At 38.7% G+C, this 16,194-nt stretch overlaps 1 protein-coding gene across 1 annotated transcript in view; it reads left to right on the top strand.

Moving 5' to 3' along the window:
- LOC149181435 (uncharacterized) overlaps window positions 1-15,994 on the top strand; it is a 66,445-nt gene extending 50,451 nt beyond the window's left edge. The window contains exon 3 of the mRNA XM_089414216.1: window positions 15,769-15,994. Coding sequence (XP_089270342.1) covers window positions 15,769-15,994 — 226 coding nt within the window. The remainder of the gene's footprint in view (window positions 1-15,768) is intronic.
- Window positions 15,995-16,194: the final 200 nt, after the last annotated feature.

Raw genomic sequence — 16,194 nt, 5'->3', positions numbered from 1 at the left:
ATATCTTCCAAGTGTTTACAGACTCTGTTCACCCTGCGCACACAGCTGCAGGGGTCTGCGCACTCAGTTGTGAAGTTCTACCATAGGCCTCTGTGTACTCAGTTTCAGAGCCTCTACCTATGCTACGACCCAAGACTTAGACTTCTTACTTCAGAGCTACGATTCTCTTACATTATTCATCAATCTATGTCTCTAAAACTACTTAGATCTTAGCTCTTTTTATACAATCCCATGGTCCGCGGACCATGGCTAGATCTCTTACAGCCAACTTTACTTTACAAAAGTAAGGGCAGACTACCCTTTATCACACATAACACCTTCGCACTCTGTGACCACAAAATGCGGATACTTTACGATTTTATTACAAAATTTAACTCAAGCATGAGCTTTTAGCCCCAAAACTGCCCTTGGAGGATCCCGCTCCCAACACCTAGTTACACTTTTCAACAACAACAACTTCCAACATTCTCCTTGCATATTTTCAAGTTCTAAGAGAATTGTTTTACACCCTCTTCAAATAATTTCTTTGAAAAGAGTCAATATATAGATAAACATGATCCCAATTTGAGAAATAAGAAGTCAATCTATTGAATAACCTATTCGAATTAGACCTCCCTTTATAATCAACTTCTTCTTATATTATCAACTCCTTATACTTCTTTCATCCTTTGGGGTTTCCTTTGACCCGCTCTTAGTGGATGATAAAATAACCCTTAACATAAGCCTTATTCAACAATAAAAAACACTCTTAATCTGGGCCTCAAGTTACCTCAATACGACTCCTTAAATAGGCCAAACGAACTGCCTCAAGATCTGCCTCAGAATAGGCTTAATTTTGCCTCAGAAATTGTTTTGCCTTAGGAACAGACAATGGCCCAATAAAGAATATATTGCGGCCTTAACAGGTCTGAAATTGGCCTCCTTCCTAATACTATTACAAGTCCAAAATTTATCCTATTTAAGTCTTTCAACAAATTGAATTCCGTCCTCTCTGTTTTTTCCCCTAAATTAGGGCTACAAAACTTGGACTAGGGTTTTTCCATCTCAAACAGAACTTTATTAGGGTTGCTATCTGAAATGAGAAGAGTTAATTCCAGTTGTGAGAGAGAAATCCCTAGTAGGATATTTCAATGGCTTCTCTTTCACCTAGGCTCTAAAACCATGTTGATTTTTCAAGAAAATCTTATCTTCTAATCTAATAATTACTTTCCAATGATTTCTTAAAAAAATCACTTATGTCACATTTATCATTAAGAAATTATACATAGAAAATACCAATAGTAATGCAATAATGATAGTAGGATCATAAAGAGATAGCCCAAGACACACAGAGACACAAACTTTTCACCTAGGAAACTGAAAATGAGAAGAAAACCCAACAATCTTTTCTAGGAGAAATTATTTAGTTAAATAAAAGTACAATATGAGATTTATAGGACAACTTGGAAACTCCTAGGGCTAGACCCACCCTTCTTCCATGAACACTAGACCTTAAACCACCTTTGCTGGCATCATCAAGAGTATGATACACCTTATATCTATTATTCGATCTTCAGAGGCCTCTCGACCTCCCTTCTTCTAGCTTATGGCCACCATCAACTTGGCCTGAGGTCTTACAACTTGGTCTGAGGCCTTGCAACTCAACCTAAGGTATTGCAACTCGGCCTTCTCTATGTTAGACTGATATTTCGACGTTGTTTTAGGGTTGAAGACTTCTAAACTCATAACTGAACAAAACTATTATGTCTCATCTTATTTGATGATATGTGGCTCACTTGAGCTTATTATTCTTCACAAGGTGAGATTCCAAATTATGAAAACGATGTAGGTCGAATGCCTATATATAGTGTACTTGTGGTGCCCAAGGGACACATCTCCTTGCTAGGTGACTTGAACTCTTGGATCTGACTTGACCAATTTAATTTAAATTTCCATATTTTTATTTTGGCCGACTTGAATATCGACTGCAACCACCAAAAATCAACACTTGCTTTGGGCTAGGGAGGTATTCAACTTTGACTTTCTTAGATTTCTTCTTTGTTGAAAAATTTCTCCATCCAAAGAAAAGATTGAATGATATTTTTATGTTAATGTGTCCATCTACTTCATGTTCTAACCTAGAACCATGTGGAAAGCATCCTGCATCAACATCATGCAAAGGATCTAGTTATCTACTAGTAAAATCCCCTTTGCATATGGATCTAGTCACCCACTAGCCAAACCTTTGGTGATATGGTTAAAACCTTTTGATCTGGGTCAACAAGAATAGTCCTGGGTCACCAACTCAACAAGTCGTCACTTGGAGCATGGTTAAAACCTTTAAATAATAAAAAAATGGTGAAACCCTAGGCCAATTACCATTCCTGCATGCAAATTAAATGGTAAAACACTTGCTGATGCTAAGGTCACTCACTCTATCCACTATCCAAGCACCTCTTTGCAATATGGGCGTACAATTTGACCAACGGAGCACTCCAAGCCCTGATGCTCTCTGGCCAATCTCCCTAGCCACATTACATGGATCTTGGTCAATAGCCTTGACCTAGTCAATACCCTTGACCTAGGGAGAATATTTCCCATTGATGCTACAACATTAACATTCCCTCTAACTTAGGGAATCATTCTCAACCACTCTAATCTTGTCCCCAAAGTAAAAAAACTTCATCCTAGGACAAAGGCTTTGAGAGAATGTCAACAACGTGTTCGTCAATAGAAATGTATTGGAGCCATATTGCCCCATTCTGTAGCATGTCTGGGTACTTGATCAAACAATACTACGACCAACTTTCGAAGCCACACTGCATCATAAATCACCAAACTACTTGGAATATACTTAGCCTCTGTAAATGCTTGCTTCCTGCTTATTCATGATATCATAACAGAACTCAAATTGAAGCAACATCTTGATTTGCTCCTCCAATATTTTGTACTCTCTGGCCAAATCGAATTTGTATATCCTTGAAATTGTAATTCATCATTTGATACATATCTCAATTCATATCCAACTGTACCATGTTGGTACCTCAATGCAAGCATGTCTCGGTTCAACCATAAACTAATCAATTTCCTTCACTATATCCATCACCACAACTTCTCTTGGGTCACCCTGACTAGGTGCTCCCTCAGACATTGAAACAGATTTTATTATGGAAATCTTGGTTGCTCCCTCTTCCACTATTTCTTCCTAGTCACTAAATAATATATATTGTGTGGCATGGTCCAATCATAGAAGGCATACTGCTCTTAGAGACATCTCGTCTCTAGGAATCAATTTGACAATTTGACAGTCCATTATCTAAAGGATCTCAATAGTATACTTCCCTTGACCAAGGAAGTAATGCATCAGATATAGATCCTTCATCTCGAATTGAGAGGTCAACTCCCTATGACACTAAAACAGGGCTTGACTTCTCATTCTATCATGGAAGCAAATCCTCATGCCACTACTACTCCCTTTGTCACATGAGTGCTTCTGCTTCCGTCAGAAAAAAAATCCATAGAATAACAAGATCAACCAAAACTCAACATATATCCATCAATATGGCAATACCATGCCCGAGGTTTGTACAAATATTTATTCAGTTTTAAATCATGATATTTCCTCTCATGTACCTCAAAGCCCTGAGGTAGCTCTATGTACAATTATTCCATTAAGGAGAATGGTCTTTATATCCATCTAATGTAATCTCCAATCGATAACAGAAGTAATAGAAATAATAATTATAATAGAAGTGTACCTAGAAACTAGAGAAAATGTCACTTCATGGTCCTCTCCCTCTTTCTAGGAGAACCCTCTTGCCACAAATCTCTCTTTGTATTTCTCTATGCTACCATCTATCATATGATTGATCTTGTAGATGCACTTTTGAGGTCACCACTTACTTCCCCTCAAGTCTTGGTCACAATTTCATTCATCATGACATACTTCAAACTTGTTGGCCTATTTTATCCCTCTAAACCGAGAGCTCTTAAAATTTCTCCTTCTTGAAAATAAATCACTCTAGATGCTAAAATCTGATTATGAGAATCAGATTTCAGCCCCACCTAGGGGCTCAGGGGGTGTGACTCGGGTGGGCGGAGTTGAAAAAAAATTGGAGGGCTGAGCTGAAATCCAATTCTGAGAATTAGATTTTAGCCCTGCCCAGGGGCTCAGGGGGGCGTAGCCCGGGCAGGCGGAGCTGCATGCAGCTCCGCCCACCCGAATCGCGCCCCCCAAGCCCTTGGGCAGGGTTGAAATTTGATTCTTAGTCCATCATTAGTTTCCATCATTCTGAGTGTTCATCATCAGAATGTAGGTTATTACATGGATAATGTAGGTGTTCGGAGAATGCATTTCATTAGCAAGGTGACCTAGGATGAAACCTCACGGAGGCTTTGCCCCATGCCAGGGGAGGAGACATGCTAAAACAATAGTTATTTTGGGGCTAGTGTGGCCGAGGTCGAGTGCGTAGTCATAGGGGCTCACATCTCTAAACCACCTCCCATGTAACGATCCCAATATAAATGCATTGTTTTTTGTTAGTGTGTGTGTGTGTGTGTGTATCTATATATATATATATATATATATATATATATATATATATATATAGATAGATATATATAGATATAGAGGGAGAATATTCTTGCAACAATATTTGCTTTTTTCTTCCCGATGCTTCCATCTGTTGCCAAAGCCTTAGCAACCTTCACGGTGTACCTGCAAATCTCGTTAGGAGGACATGGAAGCAATGTTTATAACCAAGCAATAATATGAAAATATAAGAGGCTAACCATTAATAAAGTAATAATATTTCAAGGAGGAAAGACATGAAATACTTATCTTTTGATATGAGGATTGTAGGGAACTGTCAACTCCCTCTTGATCCTTGCCTTCTTGCAAAAATCACTGGAATCCATCTTCAATCTCATCAAGCTAGAAATTGTCATCCTTGTCTTCATCATCAACTACTAATGCATGTTGCTTTCCTTTCCTTCTTTACATAAATTGTATTAGCTAGGGTTTCTTCATTCAATAGATTCATCGATTTTCAATACTCTAGGTCTAAATCTAGGGTTTTATCCACAAACTCCAGGGATTTCTAAATCATAACCTTCAATATTTTTCCTAGGGTTTACAAACCCTAAGTCTACTAAATCTTCCAATAAGGTTTCATACTTTAGCACAAGTGATATGAATTTTCTTTATTTCTATGAGAGATCCTTTCTCCACATCTCCCTCTTCTAAGATTAAACTTGGCCCTGCTATTATGCCTTTCGGAGTTCTTTTCAACCCTATTGCATCATGTTATCAAATGTTCCATCTTGTTCAGAGAACCAATATCAATCGATGCAAATGTATCAAGATCAATGATCCGATATATCCTTTGTAATGATTTTACTCTACCTCTTTATTTACTAGCACTATAAAGAAACAATTCCCTCCAAATACCATGTCAACAAAGACAAAAAATTGTAGGCTAAGCCACATTTACAAATATCGAATAAAGAATGATCTATGAAAGTAAGATGTCTCCATCAAAGAGAGAATATGGCATTCCAATTTCTTCAATAATTTTTTCCAAGGGAGCTTGCCCCATTAGCTTATCCTCAATATATGTGTAACCAACAACTTCCAAGATTCTCCTTACAAATTTTCAAGTTCTGAGAGAACTGTTTTACACTCTCTTAAAATATATTATTTGGAAAGAATCAATATATAGATAAACATGATACCAATATAAGGCATAAGAGGTCAAGGTATTGAATAACCTATTGAATTCAATGGCTTCTCTTTCACCTACGTTGTGAAACCATGTTGATTTTTCAAGAAAATCTAATCTTATAATCAGATAATTACTTTCCAATGATTATTATACAAAATCACTTATGTCACATTCATCATTAAGGAATTATACATAGAAAATCTCAACAATTATGCAATAATGAGAGTAAGATCATAATGAGAGAACCAAGCATACAAAGAGACACAAAAATTTCACCTTGGAAACCCAAATTCAGGAGAAAACCTAGCAATTTTTAATAGGAGAAATTCTTTAGTTCAACAAAGTACAATATGAGATTTATTGGACAACCTGGAAACTCTTGGGGCTATACGAACCTTTCTTCAATGAAAAACAAACCCTAAACCACCTTTGTTGGCCTCATCCAAGGTCTGAGACACCTCAAATATTTTCTTCAATCTTCTGAGGCCTCCTAGCCTGTGGCCCTCCTAAAACTCATCCTTATTTTTGACACACTGATATTTTAGCCCTCTTTTAGGTCCATGGCTTTTTAAAATCAGTAAAAAAACAAAAATCTTCTTCTGACTTGTCTTCTTTGATGGTCTGCAACTCACTTGATCTTACTATTCTTCACAAGACAAGATTCCAAATTGTGCAAATGATGGAGGTCGAATATATACATACATACATATATACATACATACATATATACATACATACATATATATATATATATATATATATATATATATCTATATATATATATATATATATATATATATAAGGAGCATGCCTCCTTGTTGGGCCAACTTGAACTCTTAGAGCTTACCTAACCAATTTAATTTAAATTTAAATTTTAAATTTTCCTCCTTTTATTTTAGCCAGCTTGAATACCAACTGCAGCCACCAAAAATCAACATACACTAGGTAACAATATGGCCTTAATACAAAGGAATTATATGTTGTGTTTCCTTGAATTGTCAAGAAATGTGATAGAGATGTTGAGAGTCATTGGTTCCTTTGCAAGGAAATACAAAATGTGAAGGGATCTACACTTGAATCTAAGCTAATATAATTCTAGTGCACTTTGAAAGGGGTGGCCTTGCAATGGTACATGAAGTATGTACAAAGTACACCATAGGTTGTGGTGAGAACATTCAATGAGTTGAAACAAAGCTTCATCACTGAGGTTTTAGAAGTCCAAAAAGAGTAGTGGAGTAATGTTGAGATAAACATATCAAATGGATAATGGGTGAATGAGTTGAAGCAAAGATTCATCATCGATGTTTTATAAGTCCAAACAAAGTAATGGAGTAATGTTGAGATAACATATCAAATGGATAGTGGATGCAATTACTTGGGAGTGTGATAGATTTTGAGATTTGACTAGGTTGAATGAATCATACATGGCACAACACAAGGAGTGGTTCATAATGGAACTCCTCCCCTCCCGTTGATAAGGGTCTTTCTAATGTGAAGAAGGCTAGCTACTCAAAGGGGAGCCTTATATCAAACTGTTGGATAGGTAATCCATAAGGGTTGGTGTCCAAGAAATCCAAAAGTCACAGAAGTCCAAGAGACCTTGGAAGATGAATCAAACAGTCATGGAAAACGTATTCATATGATCATTATTGTGAATAATAAAGAAATTCATGCTTATCTTTCACTTTGGTTTTCTCATTCCAACACTGTTATCAGAGCCAGTTTGGCTTAAAATGCTTCTTCCATCTTGAACCTATCAGAGCCAAGTTCCAAGTTTAGCCTTCCTCTATGTGGTTGTGGCCAAACTTGGGCACTGTCCCAACTCTATAAAATTTTCACTTGCCATACCTATCCCCCTCAGATTCTGTATGCACTTAGCCTTGTTTTTCATTATTTCTTTGAAGTGCCAAAATTATCTACCCCCATTTCAATTATCTATGTTTGCGTAATACCTATCTGAGCAAAGGGAGGAATTGATATAAGAGTGTTTCTTTGTCTTCTAAAATATGCAGGTCTCCATTTATGGCATCCATTTCTCTATCTAGCCATCATCACAAATAATTTCTTTCATTCTATTATGTTCTCCACGTACTGCATTGTAGAGAGCCCTCAAAATAATAAATATGTCAACTGATCATCCACTCTGTCAAAGAAAAACAAGGCGTGGTTCCTGTTATTACGATGTATTTATCCTTCGAGTCCCTTAGGGTTTGAAGAATTTACATGAGGTTTTGTATAGGTGTGCATATCTACAATGAGTTTGAAGGGAAGCTTGGTAGTATGTCACATTTCATGCCGACCATATTCACAGTCTAAACATTTATCTTTGATCTGTAGATTCAATAGGCTTAACATCTATTATTCTTCTTTAAGTGCGAGAAATGAACTGCTTGTAGCTACTAGAATGAAGACATATAGACAAACAAACCTCCACTCTACACAAATTCATAATCTCGGTATTGATTTTTCTTCTATGTTTAGTGTGGGTGGGCTAATTATTGAGGATGTCCTAAAAGAGGGGATGTTGATATTATTGGCTATACCATCAACTTTGGTGGTGTCAACCTGGATAAATTTGTGGAGTGTGTTGTTGGTCTACCAAATCCAAAGCTTGACTGAGTTGTATAAGCAAAATTTGATGTGGCTTATGACAATATAAAGTCTTTTCACGTTGCTCAAAAAAATCTGAAACGATTTGTTGAGAATGTTGTAGTTTTTCTATCACATGTTGCACAAGTGCTTCAAGAAATATAGAAGCCTCCTAGAGATAGCCTTTGGGTTGAAATAAGACCAGTGCCTAGGAAATCTTAAGAGAGGAGTGTTTTGGAATTTTATGAGTAGGGCTTTCTGTTGCACTCCAATTGTCACTTAGTTAGAAAGTAAATAATTCAAGGGGCTTGGTTCAATAGTCCTTCATCAAGGTAAACTCAAGCAAATACATGGATCTAAATACTCAGGGGATAAATTAGGCTAATCTCAAAGAGAAATGTCTGGTTCTGGTGGTCGACACACAACAATAGGAAGCTTAATATTGGCGTTGCATTAAAATGAAGAGGAGGAAAGAAAGGAGGCATTTGATGCAAAGCGTTGGATATAACAGAATCTTAAGCAAAGAGCTCTTGCAGAAGTATGTAAGAATGAGGAGGTGAAATGGTAGAAAGAGTGGAGCACTAATTAAGGGTTGGAAAACTCCAAATATCATGAACATTTCTCACCAACTAACATTAGTAAAGTTGTGCACATTATAGGTACATAAGTAAATTCATAGCTAACATGGGTACTATTACTACTTAGCAACAAATATACGACCATGAATGATAATGATACCGACAACTTCATTACACTATCTTAGAGATAAAAAACATACATGAAGTGAAATATAGAGGAGAAAAAAGATTTCACATTCTTTGATTGGAATCACCAAAGAGTTTCATTAATCCTTCAAAATGAGTCCAATTCACCAGTCCATTTACATTCAACAATATATCACTCAAGTCCCTCGTGAACAGGAAAATAGAACCAAAGTGGAATCACAAAATTTGGACCTCTCAAGTGCAAAATTCTAGAACCTGTTTTAAGTCTTTCTTCCCTCTATTTATAGGGAGAGGGGGAGCTTTGAATCAACAGTTAAAAAATATCTCAACTAAGGGCCAGTTCTCTGATTGACTAGCTGTCTCAGCGCGTGATGGTTTATTGCTCAAAATGATTACAAAGGACTTGATTCCTTTCTTGAAAATACAAACAAATTATAGAATAATAGACAAAAAGGAAAACTGAATGATGGATAAGGAAAGTATCCCCACGCCATTCTTGAGATTACCCCATATCAGGCCACGTCTTTGCCATGGCATGCCTCTCTTGCTGCTCGGACGATTCGATTGTCACTTTCTTCTTTAACCACTTGAATTCCTACTTTATAGAGCCGAGAGTCGTCAGTTGTGGTGGTCGTAGTGGTATCACAGTTTCTGACTCATCCATCACATAACTCTCTGCATTTCACTATCGGATCCTGAAATGCCCAGTAACACTTCCATAATGTTATACGGGAGCTTTGGCTTAATGGAAAATTTATTCTTAAAAACATCAATACAATGAATTCTGATGTTCCTTGGCTCCCTTACGTTTAGCCCCTTTCTGCATTTTCCTCCATAGGACAGAGAGTCGTGACCGAAGACTTGGCCTTAAGGCACTAGGGCCTTTTGTTCCTATTCAGGGGCCTTTTTCCTTTGTAAATAGCTTAGTGCCCAAGCTCCTTTAAATTTTTCTTTAACTGCGTACTTAGCCAAATATTGGAGCCCTTCAATTTAGTGGTTCCAATAAAGGTTTTACTTTGGGAGTTGTGACATGCTCGTTTATTCGATCATCAATAACCCTTTGTGCTTTGTTGTAGCCCCATGCCTTTGGTTCTTTGACCAACCCTGTATCAGAGCCCCTTTATCGACATTTTTCAAGTGTGCACTTTTGTAATGTGTCGATATCCATCAACCTTCGATATGTGATTATCGATGTGACGTCATCACTGCCATGTGGCACTTCCTTAGTGGTGACATGTGTCACCCGGATATGCCCCCATAGGCCCCCTCAAAATGCCAAAATGGACTGCCACGTGTCCTTTCGTACCACAACATCAAGATGATGCCATCTACCATGTGTCCTTATCGGAGCCAATCTTGTGCCGCCGCGTGTAGCTTAACAAGACCAACTAGAAGTTGCCACACGCCTTGCTAGAGGAGAGATAAAAGGGCCCATTCGCCATTGATTTTGAAAGAAAATCTTTTATAAATTTATTTTTGGGTCCCCTGATGTTTTTACACTATCAGCACTTTTTCAAGGTTCATGTGTTCAAGAGTTACGATCCTTCGATCACCGATCTTCGATACTGCGACCTCTGATATCTCACCTCTGACATGTGATACACAAATGTGCTTGCAGTTCTAATTTATGATCAACGACGGCCAATATGCCTGATTATTGGGACCTCCGATTGCGATCGTTGATATTCTATGCTGCTGGACCTCCGATATATCGAGGCTTTGTTATTTTATGCAACGATATGCCATGTTTCTGGACCTCCTATTTGCGATCTTCGATATCAAGCTTTTGACATTCCTTCTTTCCTTGAGGCTTTCATCCTTGAACTTCAGAAGACCATAAATTTTGATCTAGGAGTCCATTTTTGGACTTCGACATATTGTTGGAATGCTTGTTCAGAGCACTTTCAAATGGATATGGTTTGATTTAGAATTTGAGTCCTTTTTAGTCTTGGAATATGATTGTAAACCATGCTTCTCTTTTGCACTATTTTGACAGCTGAAAACATAATTTGCAGTAGGTGACAACAAAGAACATGAAAGAAGGTGAAAACGTGTATCCATAAGCAATGAATCTGTGAGGATTGTACTGAGCACTGGCTAGCTGTGAGAGATAAGGCTTTGTGTAATTCTAAGATATTTCCAACTTGTATGATAACACAGATAGTAGGGTTTTTAGCTGAGGCTTTCCCTTGAGTATTCTTCTGTGTTTCATGTGCATTGATTCTTCTTCTGGTTATATGTGTTCAACTGGATCTTGCTCAAATCTTTTAAGCTTACACAAATTGATTATATAAGTAGATTAAAGTATTTTTCTTTAGTTATATTGCATTATCAGGTTAATGGACAGTCATAATTTCTACACTACACTTATCCAAAGAACAATTTATTTGCTTCTTACCCACTAATGGTACTTTTACAGTGTATCCCAAGACACATCTTATTGAATTTGTTAACTACCATGAACAAGTACTCATGTTCCTTCTTGGATGATGGTAAACCTCCCACAAATTCCATGGAAATTCTTTCCCAAGGATGAGTGGGTACATGTAAGGGATGATATAGACCCCGATTCTTGTTACTAGGATTGTTGGTAAAACAAAGCATACATCCTCTTATGAACCTAGCTACTTGTTCCTGCATCTTGGGCCAATACACATATCTCTACAAGTTGGCCACTGTCTTCCCTACACCAAAGTTCCCTACAACCTTCAAGGTGTGATCCTCTCTAATAAAATTCAATCACTCACCTTTAGGAACACACAACTTATCTAACATGTAGACTAACCCATCTTGGAGATGGTATTTAATGGTGTTGTCATCATGCACATGACTTTATCTCTGCAATTGTTGAAACACCTCCTTGAAGTCTTCATCCTCTGAATATGCCTCTTTGTATGCATCATGGGTGAATGGCTCCATGTGCATCAGAGTTCCCAAAGCTGTGATCTTTGATGTGGGTGGCCTTGAAAGCATGTCGACCAACTTGTTTGTTCTTCCCTTCTTTCACTTTATCTCTAAATGAAACTACTATGGAAACCCCATCCACTTGTAATGCTTGGTTTGTTGTAGCTTACTTTGGGCCTACATTTATTGTAGTGGTTGGTGATATGTGTGGATTACTATCTTGTTGGTTTAAGGGGGCTTGACCCAAGTTCAGAGTGTACTGCACACTAAGAAAACCCTCAACTACTAGCCCTTTTGGAAACGACCTACAAGTAGACCTCAGTCTCACCGGAAGCAGTTATGGGAGGTTGCAAAACCAAGTTTCTGCAACCAAAGGGATATCCACGATGTGGCGACCGTGTGTTCACTTATGTCTTATATCTATCTACAACTCTGCATACATGAATAACTTCGCGCCAATGATTAAATTCATAGATTGGTACACAACACATAAACATAACAGAGAACTGTATAACATGTATTCTTCTGCGTAATTCAATAAAAAGCATGCACGCCAATATTTATAACAACAGATAATGAACACATAAAGATGCACAATACTTCACCAAAACTTCTTCTTTATTAATAAGGATCTTCAATACATACACTTCTCTGACCTATGCACCCAACTGCAAGTGGTCTGTGCACATAGCTGCAGACTCTTCTAAGGCATCCACGCACTGAGTTGTAGATTCTTCCCAAAATTACAGACCCAAGACATAATATATGATAAATTTATGATTCTATCTATCTTTAGCTATAAAATAAGCATTACACTTCCTTATATATAGGTTTCCTTACTATAAGATCATGGTCCACATACCATGGATTCGACAAAACAATGGACTAATACCCGATACCCATTACAAAATAAGGGACTTTGACCCACCCCAAAGCCCCTAAACACTGCACAATGAATATAACTTTGCCAGCTCCACATGCTCCACTCCTCAAAATGTGGAGTCTTTGACCAAAACTTGGACCAAGTTGGGTTGTGCCCAACAGGCCCCCAACACTCACCTGTGACTCGTCCCGAGTCACTCAATTGCGGTTCCCTTGATTTTCGCTGCAATTCCATTGTAGACTGCATTATACTGTTGGATTGTCTCTACCATTTGTTTCTCCTCTTGGCGCACCTCTTCCAACAATGCCTCTATGGTTGGGCCAACAACCTTTTGTAGTATTTATGTCTCCCTTTTCTTCAATTCTTTGAGCCTTTCGTCGACTGCCTGAGAAAGTTGCAGGGCGTCATCTTGCCACGACCGGGTTCTCTCCTGCAATTTTTTTTTCTTCCTTCGAAGATCATCTATCTGCCTTTGGATATTATTTCCTTCGGTAATATTGGCGAGCCTCTACAAGACTGGTAGGGTCTTCACAACTACCAGGATCTCATAGCGTCGCTTCTGCTTCACTTGTAATTCTTCCTCGATTTTATGGATGTTTGGATCCTCCTATAGTGAGGTCCAAATCTGTATTGTGTCATCCAATAATTTCCCGCAGTCCGCCACTGTGTCAGAGAGGCATTTTAATGTTGCGTTTAAGTCTTTCTACCTCTACTCCCGCAATTCTAGTGGCATGGATGGCTGCAGCCTTATTTTCAACTCTAATATCTACACTTCATACTCAAATTTCATCTTTGCTAATGTATTCTTTGATTCCTTGATCACGAGGGCGAGCTTCGCAACCTTCTCTACTGGTGGTTCCTCCTCACGGACCTTCACGTCCAGGATTGTGCTGCAAGTATCTTCGATGGATTTTTCCAACTGCTATCATCGCTGGAATACATCATCTCTTTGCTTAGGTAGCTACTCCAACTCCTTCTTCAATGCAACTTTCTCCTTTTCCACCTACATCATCAACACTGAGGTTTGTTGTTCCCGCTCCTGTAGCTCAGTTGTTAAACTTTGATGGAATTCGTGCAGCACCTAAATGGGCAGCGTGACAATATTCATGTTGATGATCTTCCATGCTTTGGCTCATTATTTGTCCTCCAATGTGTAGAATTGTAGTGCCCTAGCTGGCACTTGCAAAATTCTAATGCCAAATTGTGTCTCTATTCTTCGCTCTACCTACAGTGGCTGAGTTATTTGTTCTGGTTGTTTTGTTGTTTGTGGCAACACCTTCAACTCTGCGATGCCCTGTTGTACCTCAACCAAGATCGCTTTATAGCAATTGTCAATTCTGTCCTAGGTCTCCACTGTGATCTCCTGGACCTTCTCTTTGATCTCATTGATGTCCCCATCAGTGAGGACAAGCGGTACTGCACCCTTGGACTTATCTGCTTTCTGCTTTTTCCTCTTGCCCGCCACAATTGTTGGTACTCTCCTTTTGACAATAAAAGGTGACTCCTCTGATACTCCTGCATCACTGAGGGGTTCCTCATGCTCTTGCTCTATTTCCTTTGTTTCTATCTCTGCATCCTTTCCACTTGTACCTGCATCCTATGAGGTACCCTTCTCTATTCCAACTGCTCCACTGGGTGGAGTCATCCATTCTTCCGGCCAATGTTGTACTACTGTAAGAAAATCATCTTTGGTTACTAAGTATGGAAATGGGTGCCATGTCCTAGTTGGGTCCTTCATTGCCTTCACATAGGCTCTGTGGAAGTTTGCTTTGAAGTCCATAATGTGACAATACTGCTTATATAAACTAGGTGACAACCTTGGATGCTGATTCACCACCATGTGTAGATCCATTGACATCACCACAAAGAAAATCCTATTCTCTGTTGCGTGTGTCAGCTCCTTAGTAAACCAGAGGGAGGCATACCTCGTTACTTCACAAATATCCACCTCGACAGATGGAAACTGTGAGTCTTCTGGTTCTTTCCACGCAACTAGCGTGATGAGGATTATCATCCAAGTGTAGTGGAACATCTTCCCCTCTTCCTGTGCTTCCTTGCAATCTATCAAAAATTCCTTGCACAAATAGGAATCCCAGTTAAATTGGACCCCTACACTGCATTGCGCAACCAAAGATACTGCATCTGCAAGTACCTCATTGGCCCTACACTTCCTCATTATCTTACCTACCAAGATGTGCATGGTCAAACACACTCCTTGGTCATTGATGGAATTGATATCATATCCCCACGACTTCTTCACTAGTATGAATTTGTCCTTCATCATTTGTGCCATCTCCTTGTCCTTATTTTTTCCCACAAATTATTCTATGGGGTCTTTTCCTTAATGATGGAACACTGTGATTCTTCTAATTAACATCTTGCTGATTGGGATCCTCGTCCCTAGCCAAAGGCATCCATCATGTACCATTGCAAGGAGCTTTCGCACATAGGATGTACTAGATGTGCTTCTACCAAAGTGTGGCACATTCAACATGTTCAAGAGGCCCGCTCTCTGCAATCCTGCAGCCCACTGGTGTGGCTCTAGCCTCGTGACTCCACTTTCTGGGTACTGAACCTGCTTTAGATATCTACTTGGTTCAAATTGTGGGTATTTTCTCCGATCATTAAAGTCCTAGTCTTCCATCTTCAACTATGGGATCTTCCCCAACACTTCACCATCAAATGACACTTCCTCTAGCAACAATGGAGTGAATGTGCCAAACTTTCCATCCTTTGGATCCTTAACTAGCTTGGCACTTGGTTTTCATGGTGGCATGTAAGGTGGGAGCACAATAGGAATCTCTTCGTCCCTTGTCTCCATCCGGTGAAATTCAGCCTCCTCTTCACTATCATTGATCTGTTGAGGCACCTTCTGCTGCATCAACTTCTTTCCTTTCTGCACAGGCTTCTTCCCCTTATCTTCTTTGTTCTTCGTGCAAACTTCCTTTTATGTTTTCTTCCTCAGGGATGTTCTTAGTTCTGCCCCAGAGACCTCAGTTGGTCTCTTCTCCTGTTTCTTTTGTGGTTGTGCTTCTGTGGGTACCTTCTTTCTTGACGACCTTACACGCCTTGGGGACATGGGTACATTTACTGCTGTGGTTTTTCCAGTCTGTGCTTCCATTATACCTACTAATCCTCTCTCTGCAAATATTCTAGCAAGTTCTTCAAAGCTCTTCTCAGACATACAATAGCTCTTTCTCACTTAGATGAAAATTCTGAATTCTCTAAGCAACAAAGTGTAAAATGTGGCATGAGATACGATTTTTATAACAAATTTGAATTCCCAGCCCCATGATTGGCTAAGATTTGGTCATTTAATGCAGGTATGGGGCTAGATACAACTAACTGTGCTTCATAAATGCCTTTCTCCCATGCCTTTTAATGGAAATTT

Source organism: Pinus tabuliformis, chromosome 3_2, assembly GCF_031772625.1.
Source record: "Pinus tabuliformis cultivar Carrire ecotype Pingquan chromosome 3_2, CPIR1, whole genome shotgun sequence".
Classification (NCBI taxonomy): Eukaryota; Viridiplantae; Streptophyta; class Pinopsida; order Pinales; family Pinaceae; genus Pinus; species Pinus tabuliformis.
This window is presented reverse-complemented; position numbering and strand designations above follow the sequence as displayed.